Below are 17,170 nucleotides of genomic sequence, written 5' to 3'. Positions count from 1 at the left end.
GGCCTCAGGAGTGGAATAGTCCTGGATGGCAAAGAGTTCGGCCCCAGTGATGTACTGGGCGGTACGCACTACCCTCTGTAGCGCCTTGCAGTTGCCGAGCAGTTTCCATAGCAAGCGGTGATGCAGCCTGTCAAGATGGTACAGTCATGGTGCAGCTGTAGAACTTTTTGATGATCTGAGGGCCCATGCCAAATCTTTTCAGCCTCCTGAGGGGAAAGAGGTTGTTGCTGTGACCTCTTCCCGACTGTGTTGGTGTTTGGGCCATGATAGGTCCTTAGTGAATGTGGACATCGAGGAACTTGAAGCTCTCAACCCGCTCCACTAAACCAATCACTCCAAATGTCAGAACATGCACATTGACATGGCATTGTTCATGGAATCGTTGTGCAACATTATGCAATGTAACTTGTTAGTCAATTATGGGTATGGCTGGCTTCTTTTCAATTACAGTAACTACTTAGTAACTACTCATCTGTAACGGCTTGCGGCAGTGGCAGGAAAGAAAAGTACTTCTGCAGGGCAGGTGGCAGAAGCAATGTTGTTTTTGTTGGTTTTTAGTGTAATACATTGTTTCATTTGTTAGTTTTTATCCGGATTTTGTACTTTATTTACACAGCAAGGAAAGAGAGGAGACGATAGATCAGCTAGATCCATAGGACAGAAAGTGGCGGACCTGACGGTTAGTGTGGAGTCGGCAGCACTTCAGTTGTATTTGATCATTGTTTGGTGGTAAGCAAGTGGGAAGTCTTTCCATTATGACCACACCGCGACTGTTGCGTCCACTCCTGAGGCTTTGTTACCCCAAAAAACACAAGCTTCAATCATAGTTCACAGCCGTGATACTAGTCTGCAGTCTATATTCTGACATCACGTCCATGCCTCGATAAGAGCCAATTAGATGAGGCTTGTGAAGTTGTAATAATAGGGTGTGAACCATGAATTCCACCTAACTCTTGAGTCCAGCCACATGAAGCCACAGGAGTGGTCCATGACTACACAACAAACACCTGGCCTTGGCAACCATCTCTGGACCACACATACACTACTTTACCTGACACAGCACAAGGCATAGCCTGAGGTTATCAAACCAGTAGTTTATTAACTATAAAACAACTGCACAAAAAGCCTAGTTCATATCTACTGAGCGGATAAGCTATACAATATGCCTACTAGCAGTAGCCTGGATCTGTGCTTCCTAAAGCATGATGTGCACTATGCCTACACACATACGACATGGACAATGCAACACAAGGCCCGGTCCATAGCTAAACGGAGAGCCTATAAAACGTCACAAAAGACCTGATTCATACTTGGACTACAACATACTAAAGCGCATCGACCTAAAGCATGGCTCACGCTTTCAATAGTACATGCCCACTACACTAGGTTTATTTAATGGTTACTGAGGGACATTAGGGCAGGTCCATGCTTACTAAAGCACACACTGTTCAACCTACACATACTATAGCTCCATTCCTACTAAAGCACCATACACATCCTATAGGTGTAGTCCATCCATAAAGTAAGCCAGGTCCATGCTTACTGCAGTAGTGTCAAAAGAACCCATTCAGTCAGCCCTGGTCCAGGATGCCAGAAGAACATTGGTAACTAATAAAGCATATACTATGCATAATACTACACATATACTACAGACAGTCCTGTTTGTATGTCCCATAAATAAATCATCAGCGCTATGCAGAAACAGTGCCTTTTCTTTATTTTCCTTGATATTCACCCGTTAAAGTGTCCTGAGGTGAGGAATGTTTTTACTTGATTTTCAAGTCCCTCAGTCGAGCACCTGGGCTGAAGAATGTTTGGGTACACTTTCTTTACACAAAATAGATGTTTATTCTACGCATACTATAGGTAGAGTATGGAAGGCCAGGTCCATGCTACTGTACATGGACATACTGTACATACTTAACATACCATAGATTTATACTCTAGGTTAAGGTACTCTAGGCCAGGTCCATGTTTACAGCAGTAGTGTCACATCCCATTCAGTCAGCAGAGCCCTGGGCCTGGATAGGATGCAATAAGCACATTGGTGTAATCCCTGTGGAGGACTACTGAAACAGGTAACTGGATCACTTCTTTTTAAAAGCACCTTAAATGGATTGGATTGGCCTGGCTGCTGGTTTGGTTTTCTGTTTTAATACAGCTGCGTATCATCATCGATGCCATACTGCTATCATAATGCTGCTTTGTCCACAATGGCGGTCACTAATTCATGGACGATATGCTGCAGGCTGCTGTCTAAATTCCCACATCTGGGATCTGAAATATCTGACTGACAGTTCCAAAACAGGTTTTGGAGAAAGGTGTCACTGTGACTCCACAAGTAGGCCTCGGCTGTGGGATTTTTTAGTGAAATGCATATTGAAACGCAACAGCGATATTAGATCTGCAGAAGAAATCCACTTAGTTGGGACTCATCATGTGCAATAATAACATAGAGAACACGTAATGCCAACAGAGCAGCCAAGCTGAAGCTACAGGCAGCGGGCTATGGTAATCTTTTCCTCTGATGACATTTTCACTTGCCCGTTTCAAAGACTTATAATATCTAGATTTCCTAAACCTTAACTATATTGCACTTTGATGATTATTCTGCAAAGTGCTAGATATGTCTGATTATTTCTCCTGAAACTGTCCTGTCTAGCTTAGAGTCCTACAGTACCTAGGGGGTATACTACAAGGTTAACCTCAAACACAGAGTTACTGGGACATAAAGACACCAACACACACCCCCACCAAATACAACCTACCCCTCTCCAGTGATCTGTGGCAACGTCAAGGCTATCCCCGGCCCCCAATTATCCAGAGCAGGGGCAAGGCAGGGCGAGGCGGGTGATCGGCTAGGAAAGTGTTTGGTAGGAGAGTCGGCTGGAGTCTTAACGTTACCTACCATCCAAAACCCTCTCACTGCTACCACGGCAACAGAGAGAGGATTACTGGACTGTACCATTCTGTTGTTAAAGGGGATTAGAGTGGACAGCCACACAACATGGCCCCTTTCTGTGGTGTGCGTGCATGTGTGTGTCACTCTGTGTGCATGTGTGTGTCACACAAATGACAGATTACCAGAACCAGCATTCTCATCTAAGCTGCAAAGAGCAAAGTGAATTTTGACTCTAACTTTATGTTGTCATTCAATACATAGATAAATAAGATAAGTAATGTCTTGAAATGCATGTCTTAAGATGTATTTCTTTTTAAACCAAAGTTTTTAAAATTAATTTATATATTTACATCTTATTAAATTGAGTCTGCAACCAAAATGTGAACATTTCATGACATCTGGTTTATCCTGCCGTCACATCTGGGTGTAGTGTAGTGAGTGAGAGGAAATTAACTATTTCTAAGAACTCTTTAGTCATCAGTGTTGCAGAGAGAGCAGAGGGAGCGTGTGACTTGTGTCTCTAAATCAGGCCCAAGTTCAAGACAGGGAATCATCTCATTACGTCCCCTGGCAGTCAGGCAGATTACTGTAGTCAGCTCTATCAGCATAACCCTGAGAGTACAGCACAGCACAGAGAGCTATTAGATCTATCCATCCACCCCTCGTAATGAAAAGACATGACCCGGTCCGTGTCAGTCAGTCAGCTTCAGCCTAATCTCAAACTTGGCCCTAAACACGCTGCGTCACGTCACCGCACACTCAGCCTCGCGCCGTGCTGCCTTTTGGGAAATGCTGCAGCACTGTACTCATTCAACAGCAGCTGGATGGTTTAAACCTCAACATCTGGACGGAAGCACACTGGAAGCAAAATGTGGTGTTTGGAGATAAATAGTACTTAGATGGGCAGTTACATCTGGGTGGGTACTTCTAGGTTATACATATTGCTTGTGCTATTTTTTCCACAACACGAGGGTCCTTTAGGGGTGCGTGCTTAGTCCCCTACTGTACTCCCTGTTCACCCAAGACTGCATGGCCAAGCACAACTGCAATACCATCATTAAGTTTGCTGATGACACAACGGTGGTAGGCCTGATCACTGACAATGATGAGACAGCCTATAGGGAGGTCAGAGACCTGGCAAAAGGCTCCTTAACAGCTTCTATCCCCAAGCCATAAGACTGCTGAACAATGGCCACCTGGACTACTTGTATTGACCCCCCCCACCCCTTTGTTTTTACACTGCTGCTACTTGCTGTTAATTATCTATGCATAGTCACTTTACCCCTACCTACATGTACAAATTACCTCGACTAACCTGTACCCTCACACATTGACTCCGTTACCGTTACCTCCTGTATATAGCGTCATTATTGTTATTTTATTGTGGTCCTTTTTTATTTAATTTTAATTGTAATATTTAGTAAATATTTTCTTTACTCTATTTTCTTAAAACTTCATTGTTTGTTAAGGGCTTATAGGTAAACATTTCACGTTAAGGTCTACTACACCTGTGGTATTCGGCGCATGTGACAAATACAATTTGATTTGTACTAATGTTTATATAAGATCCTAATGACTAATATAAGGTGGGAATATACCATTTTAAATATTTCTGATAATTTTATCATTTTTGCTTTAGCCTGCTTGAAGTGCCAGCAGAGATATTAGAAAAGGAGGAGATAAGAATCCCAGTAGGAAATTAATGGAGAAAAGTATTACGCTCTGCCCAGCAGACTGTCCACCAGTCGCCATTGCGTTGTCATGCTGCGTCACGCGGTTGATAAGCTAATCATCAAGCAATCCCTTCTAAAAGTCAGGGTATGAGTCAAGAAGTCGGCATATTTTCCTCAAAAGTACGTAATGTCACAATTTCAAAGCTATACGATATTACCGTGTGGCTCAGTTGGTAGAGCATGACGTTTGCAACGCCAGGGTTGTGGGTTCAATTCCCACGGGGGGACCAGGATGAATATGTATGAACTTTCCAATTTGTAAGTCGCTCTGGATGAGAGCGTCTGCTAAATGACTTAAATGTAAATGTAAATGATTACAGAGAACAAGTTAATTACCTCAAATCCTGGAAAAGATTTGTAATGTTGAGCTTCTTGTTCAATTTGTGCTCATGTTTAGATTTTGTGCTAGGGCCCAATTGACTCCCATTAATGCCTTGAAGGAGAGATCTCCTTGTCAGAGTGTACCCAAAATGCACTGCGTGGGCCATTGACAACGTACAGGCAAAGTACACAATGGGCGTTAATATGATTCCAATGGAGTTTCCCATCTCCTCAAAAGTATCTCTGGTGCCAGGTGGGTATGGTTTGTGCATTTAAGAGTTTTCTATTGGTTACACTGCAACAGGCAAGCTCAATCAGGTACAGCTAAAGCATTCAAATGTATTTTTAAACCTTTTTGAACCCAGGTCCGTTGCTTTGAGTTCTTTTTCTAACAGGGCAAAAGGTATTCTGGTCCTATACAGCTCTGATATAGTGCTCTTTACCATCAACAGGGGGCAGTGTTGGAGCCATGCACGAATGACTGTTAGTCGCTTTACATAAAAGCGTCTGCTAAATGGTATTTATTATATTATTAAATAGTTCCAGTCCTTACATTCTCTTTCCTCTTCTCCTCGGGTGTGCAGGGCCTGTCGTGGCCGTTGTGCTCCCTGCAGGAGGTTTCTTTAGAGAATGTTTCCTTAGAGGAGGTGACTCTGGAGGAGGAGACTGACAGTTGCCTCTGGAGCCTCAGCACCTCCTTCTGGGACTCCCTCAGCAACCTCTCAAACTCCACCACGCCCGACGGGACGGGGCAGCCCTGCAACACACACACAGATGTCAAAGATATGTGAAACAATTCCTTGTAATGCTTGAGGACTTTTCCGCTCAGGCTGGGAAAACAATGACTCTCTCCCTCTTGTCTTAGTCACATTATTATAAAGTGATGCATTAGGCTCATCATCATCCTCAGTATTATCCTCACAAGGGGCACACTTAGTGACTTGGAGGCCCCAGGCAGCGGCCAGTCTGAGCACCCCCACACACATTTTGTATGGGTTTTAGAGTAACGATATGTAATTTAACTGTAAAAATGTATTACCTTTTAATGTGCCATGAACACAACCAGTCATGATGTTTTCATCTGAATGACACACAAATCACTTTAAAAAAGTAGGCTACATTCGCACGTTCATCCAAAATAATTCCAGCATCCTAACAGTGCAATGTGCACCTGACAACTTTCTTTCAATTCGTAAGTGGCTGAAACTATCTCACCGGAGAAAGCATCCAAGCGAGGGAAACAGCACCCCTCTGTCTTACTATATGTAGCCCATATATCTGATACTGTCTGGCCAAAAAGAATATGACATGCCATACTCTTTTTGCCAGGCAGCATGAGATATATGGGCTAAACATACATCTCCTCTGATTCGACAAGATGGCAGTATTATCAGCAACACCTGTCTTTTTACTAAAGAACTGTTAACTTAGGTAAAGGTTAACTTCAGTTAAAATAAAAATGTATTTTCTCTGTCCCACTCTGAAAGTGCCTCATAGCTTAATTTCAATGAAAGTCACATTTGCAATCATATTGCGTGAAATAATGCACGTGGAATAGTCCATTATTATTAACCCGTCTGTGGGTGATTAATGACACTTGTTTCTACTATTATGAGAAGAACCTGGATTATTTTAACATTGATATGAAATATATGAATGGAAATAAATGATTGATCTATGATGAATTATTACTTGGCTGTGTGGATTCATTAACTTTTTTTGAGGCCTTTTCTGTCAACAATGTGGCCTCATTAACCTGGGCACAGTGGGCAGGCAAAAAAAACTCCCAGCAGCCCACTATAGCGGGTTGATTGTCGGGGGGGTGGGGGGTTGGGGGGCCTCGAGTGGAGCATGGGGGGACCTCAAGTGGAGACGCCGTGAGAGATATTTAAAATACTATTCAAAGAGATAAGGTTTCAGATGTTTTAGAAAGATGGGCAGGGGCTCCGCTTTCCTGACTTTAGGGGGGGTGCCAGTACAGAGAAGGGCTTTGAATGGGCTGAGTGGGAGCTGCCCTCCCGTAGGGGTGGGAGGGCCAAGAGACCAGAGGTGGCGGAACAGAGTGCTAGGATTGGGATGTAGGGTTTGAGGATAGCCTGAAGGTAAGGAGGGGCAGTTCCTCTTGCTGCACTGCAGGCAACCACCTGGGTTTTGAAGATGATGCGAGCTTAGACTGGAAGCCAGTGGACTGTGCGGAGGAGCGGGGTGATATGGAAGAACTAAGGAAGGTTGAACACCATGCGGGCTGCCGCATTCTGGAATGAATTAAATGTTATTTTCGTGTCAAATCGCCAATTGGCAACCCATCCCTTATGGGATTAATTGACACAACAACAAACATTACAATAATTCACTATGGTAATTAAATGATAATTCTTCTTCTGGTGTTCTCTGCATTGTGCATCACATAAAGAGTGAAAAAATAAAAAGTAAATCAATACATAATAGTAAATAAGGTTATCCAAACAATAATTACATCCCTAGAGCAGTAAAATAATATACGTACATATATACACTTCCATTCAAAAGTTTGGGGTCACTTAGAAATGTCCTTGTTTTTTAAAGAAAAGCAAAAGAAAATGTCCATCAAAAATAACATCAAATTGATCAGAAATACAGTGTAGACATTGTTAATGTTGTAAATTACTATTGTAGCTGGAAACGGCAGATTTATTTATGGAATATCTACATAGGCGTACAGAGGCCCATTATCAGCAACCATCACTCCTGTGTTCCAACGGCACGTTGTGTTAGCTAATCCAAGTTTATCAATTTAAAAGGCTAATTGATCATTAGAAAACCCCTTTGCAATTATGTTAGCACAGCTGAAAACTGTTAGGCTGATTAAAGAAAAAACAAAACTGGCCATTTTTAGACTAGTTGAGTATCTGGAGCATCAGCATTTGTGGGTTCGATTACAGGCTCAAAATGGCTAAGAAACAAAGACCTTTCTTCTGAAACTCTTCAGTCTATTCTTGTTCTGAGAAATTAAGGCTATTCCATGCGAGAAATTGCCCAGAAACTGAAGATCTCATACAACGCTGTGTACTACTCCCTTCACAGAACAGTGCAAACTGGCTCTAACTGGAAAAGAAAAAGGAGTGGGAGGCCCCGATGCACAACTGAGCAAGAGGACAAATACATTAGAGTGTCTAGTTTGCGTATGTTTCTATACGCCTCACAAGTCCTCAACTGGCAGTTTCGTTAAATAGTAACTGCAAAACACCAGTCTCAACGTCAACAGTGAAGAGGTGACTCCGGGCTGATGGCCTTCTAGTCAGAGTTACAAAGAAATAAAATAAAAATAAAAAAAAGATTAAGATGGGCAAAAGAAAAAATAGATTGTGTCTGTAAAATGTGTATAATATGTATAAACTGAAGGTAGAAGCCTAAGTGTTATTGTTTATTAGTTTACTCCAATTGGGGGAAGGGTGGTAGGGTTTGCGGGGAATAATTAAGGTATATTCTAAAAAAAGTATGTATATAAGTATGTGTATGTATGTATGTATGCATATGTACGTGTATGTATATATATATATATATATATATATATATTTACCAAAAAAAGACATGGAGGATTGTAAATAACGCAGACAATTATATTGATGGAAGCAACACTCTTTCCACAATATTAAGCTGATCCACCCCTAAAAAAGATATTTAAAAAATAATAATAAAATCAGCCGTTTCCAGATACAATAGTCATTTACAACATTAACAATGTCTACACTGTATTTCTGATCAATTTGATGTTATTTTAATGAACAAAAAATTTGCTTAAAAAAAACAAAAAAAAACTTTTTTTTTTTTTAAAAAGTGACCCCAAACTTTTGAACGGTAGTGTACAGTCGTGGCCAAAAGTTTTGAGAATGACACAAATATTCACAAAGTCTGCTGCCCCAGTTTGTATGATGGCAATTTGCATATACTCCAGAATGTTATGAAGAGTGATCAGATGAATTGCAATTAATTGCAAAGTCCCTCTTTGCCATGCAAATGAACTGAATCCCCAAAAAACATTTCCACTGCATTTCAGCCCTGCCACAAAAGGACCAGCTGACATTGTGTCAGTGATTCTCTCGTTAACACAGGTGTGAGTGTTAACGAGGACAAGGCTGGAGATCACTCTGTCATGCGGAATGAGTTTGAATAACAGACTGGAAGCTTCAAAAAGTGGGTGGTGCTTGGAATCATTGTTCTTCCTCTGTCAATCTTGGTTACCTGAAAGGAAACACGTGCCATCATCATTGCTTTGCACAAAAAGGGCTTCACAGGCAAGGATATTGCTGCCAGTAAGATTTTACCTAAATCAACCATTTATTGGATCATCAAGAACTTCAAGGAGAGTGGTTCAATTGTTATGAAGAAGGCTTCAGGGCACCCAAGAAAGTCCAGCAAGCGCCAGGACCGTCTCCTAAAGTAGATTCAGCTGCGGGATCGGGGAACCACCAGTACAGTGCTTGCTCAGGAATGGCAGCAGGCAGGTGTGAGTGCATCTGCACACACAGTGAGGCGAAGACTTTTGGAGGATGGCCTGGTGTCAAGAAGGGCAGCAAAGAAGCCACTTCTCTCCACAAAAAACATCAGGGACTGACTGATATTCTGCAAAAGGTACAGGGATTGGACTAATGAGGACTGGGGTAAAGTCCTTTTCTCTGATGAATCCCCTTTCCGATTGTTTGGGGCATCCGGAAAAAAGCTTGTCCAGAGAAGACAAGGTGATTGCTACCATCAGTCCTGTGTAGAGGTCGACCGATTAATCGGAATTAGGGCCGATTTCAAGTTTTATTTAAAGTTTTCATAACAATCGTAAATCGGTATTATTGGACGTATTTTTTTCCCCCAGTTAAGAACACAATATTTTCAATGACGGCCTTGTCATACTTGTTAACCTTGGGTTAACTGCCTTGTTCAGGGGCAGAACGACAGATTTTTACCTTGTCAGCTCAGGGATTCAATCTTGCAACCTTACGGTTAACTAGTCCAATGCTCTAACCACCTGCCTCACGAGGAGCCCGCCTGTTACGCGAATGCAGTAAGAAGCCAAGGTAAGTTGCTAGCTAGCATTAAACTTATCTTATAAAAAACAATCAATCATAATCACTAGTTATAACTACACATGATTGATGATATTACTAGTTTATCTAGCGTGTCCTGCTTTGCATATAATCGATGCGGTGCGCATTCGCGAAAAAGGACTGTCGTTGCTCCAACGTGTACCTAACCATAAACATCAATGCCTTTCTTAAAATCCATACACAGAAGTATATATTCTTAAACCTGCATATTTAGCTAAAAGAAAACCAGATTAGCAGGCAATATTAACCAGGTGAAATTGTGTCACTTCTCTTGCGTTAATTGCACGCAGAGTCAGGGTATATGCAATAGTTTGGGCCGCCTGGCTCATTGCAAACTAATTTGCCAGAATTTTACGTAATTATGACATAACATTGAAGGTTGTGCAATGTAACAGGAATATTTAGACTTATGGATGCCACCCGGTTCCGTATTTCACTGAAATAATAAACGTTTTGTTTTCGAGAGGATAGTTTCCGGATTCAACCATATTAATGACCTAAGGCTCATATTCTGTGTGTTATTATGTTATTATTAAGTCTATGATTTGATAGAGCAGTCTGACTGAGCGACGGTAGGCACCAGCAGGCTCGTAAGCATTCATTCAAACAGCACTTTCGTGCATTTTGCCAGCAGCTCTTCGCAATGCTTCAAGCATTGTGCTGTTTATGACTTCAAGCCTATCAACTCCTGAGATTAGGCTGGTGTAACCGATGTGAAATGGATAGTTAGCGGGGTGCGCGCTAATAGCGTTTCAAACGTCACTCACTCTGAGACTTGGAGTAGTTGTTCCCCTTGCTCTGCATGGGTAACGCTGCTTCGAGGGTGGCTGTTGTCGATGTGTTCCTGGTTCGAGCCCAGTTAGCGGCGAGGAGAGGGGTGGAAGCTATACTGTTACACTGGCAATACTAAAGTGCCAATAAGAACATCCAATAGTCAAAGGTATATGAAATACAAATCGTATAGAGAGAAATAGTCCTATAATTCCTATAATAACTACAACCTAAAACTTCTTACCTGGGAATATTGAAGACTCATGTTAAAAGGAACCACCAGCTTTCATATGTTCTCATGTTCTGAGCAAGGAACTTAAACGTTAGCTTTCTTACATGCCACATATTGCACTTTTACTTTCTTCTCCAACACTTTGTTTTTGCATTATTTAAACCAAATTGAACATGTTTCATTATTTATTTCAGGATACATAGATTTTATCGATGTATTTTATTAAGTTAAAATAAGTGTTCATTTAGTATTGTTGTATTTGTCATTATTACAAATACATTAAAAATAATCGGTATCGGCTTTTTTTGGGCCTCCAATAATCGGTAACGGCGTTGAAAAATCATAATCGGTCGACCTCTAGTCCTGTGTCATGCTAACAGTAAAGGATCCTGAGACCATTCATGTGTGGGGTTGCTTCTCAGCCAAGGGAGTGGGCTCACTCACAATCTTGCCTAAGAACACAGCCATGAATAAAGAATGGTACCAACACATCCTCCGAGAGCAAATTCTCCCAACCATCCAGGAACAGTTTGGTGACGAACAATGCCTTTTCCAGCAAGATGGAGCACCTTGCCATAAGGCAAAAGTGATAACTAAGTGGCTCGGGGAACAAAATATCAATATTCTGGGTCCATGGCGAGGAAACTCCCCAGACATTAATTCCATTGAGAACTTGTGGTCAATCCTCAAGAGGCGGGTGGACAAACAAAAACTCACAAATTCTGACAAACTCCAAGCATTGATTATGCAAGAATGGGCTTCCATCAGTCAGGATGTGGCCCAGAAGTTAATTGACAGCATGCCAGGGCGGATTAGAGGTCTTGAAAAAGAAGGGTCAACACTGCAAATATTGACTCTTTGCATCAACTTCATGTAATTGTCAATAAAAGCCTTTGACACTTATGAAATGCTTGTAATTATACTTCAGTATTCCATAGCAACATATGACAATAATATCTAAAGACACTAAGGCAGCAGACTTTGTGAGAATTAATAGTTGTGTCATTCTCAAAACTTTTGGCCACGACTGTACATACATAAATACACACTGCATATATACACCTACATACATACCATATACAGACAAATAAAGATATAAAATAAAATAAAAAGCAACAGAAGTCCCTTGAACCCAGTCTGACACAAATATGCATATGGTAGACAAGCCTATACACAATCTATACACACACAACATTAACCACATAGAAGCTAAATATTTTTTACTATAGGTAGCCCTTTTCTTTTATTCCAAGCTTTATCTAAACGGAACAACACAATGGACAAAAAACATTTCAATTTCTCCTCATCACTCAGCCACATAATGCCAGGGTATATCTGATGTGCTTTCTGGAATAAGAGTGTTGGAATCGGCTAAACTTTGATCATTGAGATAGTAAATTAATGATAGGAAATTAAAGAGACTGGGTTTTATGTCTCTGAAGAAAGACAGATGGCGTCGGAATGTGTTGAGGGGATGAGGAGAGCGATGTGTTGATACAGGAAAGACAGATGGACATCTGTGTATAAAATGAAAGAGGGGTTGAGGTCAGGAGGTGAGGACAGATTCTCTTAAGAGAGTAATACATGTTTGGAATCCTGTTACCCTCTTTATTATCTTCCTGTAGAGCCATAAAATGTAAGGATTGGAGAGAAAGAGGAGTGTCTTAAGTGGGATGTATATAACTGATGTGAGAAATGTTTTGCTGTCTGATTACAGCTCTACAGAACCTATGGGAAGAATTAAACTTGGTTAAAGCTCCGTGGGTTATTTACTCTGAAAAATAAGAACCTAACAAGAGCAATCGTATATCGTGCTAGAAAGTAGAGGATGAAATTAGATTCATTCTCTATTTCTTCATGTTCACAATAGTTAGTCTTTCCTCTTCCATTTCACCACAATACCAACCTGTTTCAATACGCAGAGACAATATCCCTGATCTTACCTGTGCACATAGCGATCTAATTTTCAAATCAAATTTTATTGGTCACATACACATGGTTAGCAAATGTTAATGCGAGTGTAGCAAAATGCTTAACAACTTCCTGATACACACAAGTGTAAAGGAATGATTAAGAATATGTACATATAAATATATGGATGAGCGATGGCCGAACGGCATATGCAAGATGCAGTAGATGGTATAGAGTACAGTATATGCATATGAGATGAGTAATGTAGGGTATGTAAAAAATTATATAAAGTGGCATTGTTTAAGTGACTGGTGATACATTTATTACATCCCATTTTTAATTATTAAAGAGGCTAGAGATTGAGTCTGTATGTTGGCAGCAGCCACTCAGTGTTAGTGATGGCTGTTTAACAGTCTGATGACCTTGAGATAGAAGCTGTTTTTCAGTCTCTCGGTCCCAGCTATGATGCACCTGTAGTTGTCCTTGATGATCTTTATGGCCTTCCTGTGACATCGGGTGGTGTAGGTGTCCTGGAGGGTAGGTAGTTCGCCCCCGGTGATGCGTTGTGCAGACCTCACTACCCTCTGGAGAGCCTTGCGGTTGTGGGCGGAGCAGTTGCCGTACCTGGCAGTGATACAGCTTTCCACCTTCTCCACTACTGTCCTGTGGATAGGGGGGTGCTCCCTCTGCTGTTTCCTGAAGTCCACGATCATCTCCTTTGTTTTGTTGACATTGAGTGAGAGGTTATTTTCCTGACACCACACTCCGAGGGCCCTCACCTCCTCCCTGTAGGCCGTCTCGTCTTTGTTGGTAATCAAGCCTACCACTGTAGTGTCGTCTGCAAACTTGATGGTTGAGTTGGAGGTGTGCACGGCCACGCAGTCATGGGTGAACAGGGAGTACAGGAGAGGGCTGAGAACGCACCCTTGTGGGGCCCCAGTGTTGAGGATCAGCGGGGTGGAGATGTTGTTTCCTACCCTCACCACCTGGGTGCGGCCCGTCAGAAAGTCCAGGATCCAGTTGCACAGAGCGGGGTCGAGACCCAGTGTCTCGAGCTTAATGACGAGTTTGGATGGTACTATGGTGTTGAATGCTGAGCTGTAATCGATGAACAGCATTCTTATATAGGTATTCCTCTTGTCCAGATGGGATAGGGCAGCGTGCAGTGTGATTGTGTCGTCTGTAGACCTATTGGGGCGGTAAGCAAATTGGAGTGGGTCTAGGGTGTCAGGTAGGGTGGAGGTGATATGATCCTTGACTAGTCTCTCAAAGCACTTCATAATTGCGGAAGTGAGTGCTACAGGGCGGTAGTTGTTTAGCTCAGTTACCTTAGCTTTCTTGGGAACAGGAACAATGGTGGCCCTCTTGAAGCATGTGGAAACAGCAGACTGGGATAGTGATTGATTGAATATGTCCGTAAACACACCAGCCAGCTGGTCTGCGCATGCTCTGAGGACGCGGCTAGGGATGGTTTTGGTAGCGGGCCGTGTCAGTGGCACTGTATTGTCCTCAAAGCGAGCAAAGAAGTTGTTTAGTTGGTCTGGGAGCAAGACATAGGTGTCCGCGACGGGACTGGGTTTCTTTTTGTAGTCCGTAATTGACTGTAGACCCTGCCACATACGTCTCGTTTCTGAGCCGTTGAATTGCGACTCTACTGTGTCTCTATACTGACGCTTAGCTTGTTTGATAGCCTTGCTGAGGGAATAGCTACACTGTTTGTATTCGGTTATGTTTCCGGTCGCCTTGCCATAATTAAAAGCAGTCGTTCGCGCTTTCAGTGTTGCGCGTCTGCTGCCATCAATCCACGGTTTCTGGTTGGGGAAGGTTTTAATATTCACCGTGGGTACCATGTCACCGATGCTCTTGCTAATATACTCGCTCCCCGAATCAGTGTATACATCAATGTTATTGTCCGATGCTATCCGGAACATATCCCAGTCCACGTGATCGAAGCAATCTTGAAGCGTGGAATCCGATCGGTCGAACCAGCGTTGAACAGACCTGAGCACGGGCGTTTCCTGTTTAAGTTTCTGTCTATAGGCTGGGAGCAGCAAAATGGAGTCGTGGTCAGATTTTCCGAAAGGAAGGCGAGGGATGGCTTTGTATGCGTTGCAGAAATTAGAGTAGCAATGGTACAGAGTTTTACCAGCCCGGGTCGCGCATTCGATATGCTGATAAAATGTAGGGAGCCTTGTTTTCAGATTAGCCTTGTTAAAATAACCAGCTACAATAAATGCAACCTCAGGATAACTATAATGAACTATAATTGAGAATTTCAATAAGCATTTTTCTACAACTGGCCATGCTTTCCACCTGGCTACCCCTACACCGGTCAACAGCCCTGCACCCCCACAGCAATTCGCCCAAACCTCTCCCATTTCTCCTTCACCCAAATCCAGACAGCTGATGTTCTTAAAGAGCTGCAAAATCTGGACCCCTACAAATCAGCCGGGCTAGACAATCTGGACCCTCTTTTTCTAAAATGATCTGCCAAAATTGTTGCAACTCCTATTACTAGCCTGTTCAACCTCTCTTTCATATCGTCTGAGATTCCCAAAGATTGCCAGATTTACCTTTTCAAATTGATTGGGCTTCTACAATGAGACAAGAGGAACTTTTTCCACATTAACGTATATAAAGCAAAGCTCTCAGGTTAATTTAAAGTTTAATTCCCAGATAGCCTATACAGGTTTGATTATTCATTACATTTGATCAATCAGTAAAATCTGCTTTTGCAAAGCACAATCAATCAGTCCCGCCTCCAGCAGGAATCCCATATGGCTTTGGCCTGAGAGGAAAGTGTACCATAGTGGTGAATGTACCTAACATTACTTTTATGATAATCCAGCAATCTCAATTGCTTGGGTATCATCGTCTCATTCAATTTATTTAAATTGTCGAACATACCTTTCTAGGTTCTTCCAATTAAATGAGACACCTTAAACTTTGCAATAGTAACCTAGATGAACCTACATCTCAGGTTTATTTAAAGTTTAATTCCCAGATAGCCTATACAGGTATGATTAATCATTATCATTGATTAATTCAATTTGCTTCTGCAAATTGCAAACTCCCACAGTATTGTACAGTACTGATGGTTCATTAACGTCTATAAATAGGTTAAAATCGTCTTTGCAGCTCCCAAGATATTTCAAAACCAAACTTTAGCTCAAATTAGGAAAAACGTCAAATGTTCTAATAATGTGCAAGCTATCAAAGGGGGTACTCCCCACTCGCCCGCTAATTAGTGAACCTCCACCCATAAATGGATTGATCTCTGACCTCAGCAGCGATACCAACCCTAATTATGCCATTAGCGGAAAAACAGCAGACAACGCTTTCCAAAATCAACCATTGGGCGCAGGCTTTGTAAAGGTTCTCTCCAGTCTAGCCCTGATGTCTTGCCATCCGAGATTGGCATCTGTCCAATACCGCAGTGCACAGCTGAAGCACGATCAGGTAATGGTAGACATAAAGAGACAAGTGGAGAGAACCGGGAAACCAATGACGAACGCAGAAAACAATACAACTAGTAAAATGCTCCAACCATGTGTTCCAGTAGTATAATATTTCAGAATAAATCGGTAGGATAACTGGCACCTTTGAGCACCAGTACCAATACCAGCAACAGTCAGTCCAGCTACAATCAGTAAGAAGGTTAGAGACCTAACCAATCAAATTACCCTTGACAACAGTGACATAGGAGTCACTCAGAGTGCAACACGTGGAAGGGAATCTCCAGTGCACTCTTCCAAAGGTTAACACACGTCACTAATATATAGAATCCTCCATTCAGGAGGGAAATGATTAGAAGTCATGAACCATGATCACACCACGTACGACTGGTCCAATACTTAAAGAGTACTTCCGTCGTGAGGTTACCTCCTCTGTGGATAACATAGCTATGAAAGACTTCATACCCATTACCACTACAATAGTGGAAGACACAGTGACTTGTAGTAAAAACTACTAGACTCCCTCGACACCAATTCTGACTGACCTCCAGGCATTGACCTGAAAATTACCCGACTACGTCAGACTCATTCTGAACAAGTTGTAATCTGCCAGGATACTTGGTTTTCTTCCCTTGACATGCACGCTTGTGTAAGCATAAATGCACATGCACAACGGTACATCCAATTAGGATTTATGCTAGGATCACTTAACACCTCTGGGATATGTGGGACGGAAGCGTCCCACCTGGCCAACATCCAGTGAAAAT

At 42.1% G+C, this 17,170-nt stretch overlaps 1 protein-coding gene across 8 annotated transcripts in view; it reads right to left on the bottom strand.

Moving 5' to 3' along the window:
- The window catches only part of LOC129822141 (peripheral-type benzodiazepine receptor-associated protein 1-like), a 177,231-nt gene that overhangs the window by 63,090 nt on the left and 96,971 nt on the right, over positions 1-17,170 (bottom strand). For all 8 annotated transcript variants that reach the window (XM_055880143.1, XM_055880187.1, XM_055880158.1 and 5 more), the window contains exon 5: positions 5,510-5,713. In XM_055880143.1, the coding sequence (XP_055736118.1) occupies positions 5,510-5,713 (204 nt within the window). The remainder of the gene's footprint in view (positions 1-5,509; positions 5,714-17,170) is intronic.

This window comes from Salvelinus fontinalis, chromosome 2 (assembly GCF_029448725.1).
Source record: "Salvelinus fontinalis isolate EN_2023a chromosome 2, ASM2944872v1, whole genome shotgun sequence".
In the NCBI taxonomy this organism is placed as follows: domain Eukaryota; kingdom Metazoa; phylum Chordata; class Actinopteri; order Salmoniformes; family Salmonidae; genus Salvelinus; species Salvelinus fontinalis.
The sequence above is the reverse complement of the archived record's forward strand: the minus strand, read 5'-3'. Positions and strand labels throughout refer to the sequence as shown.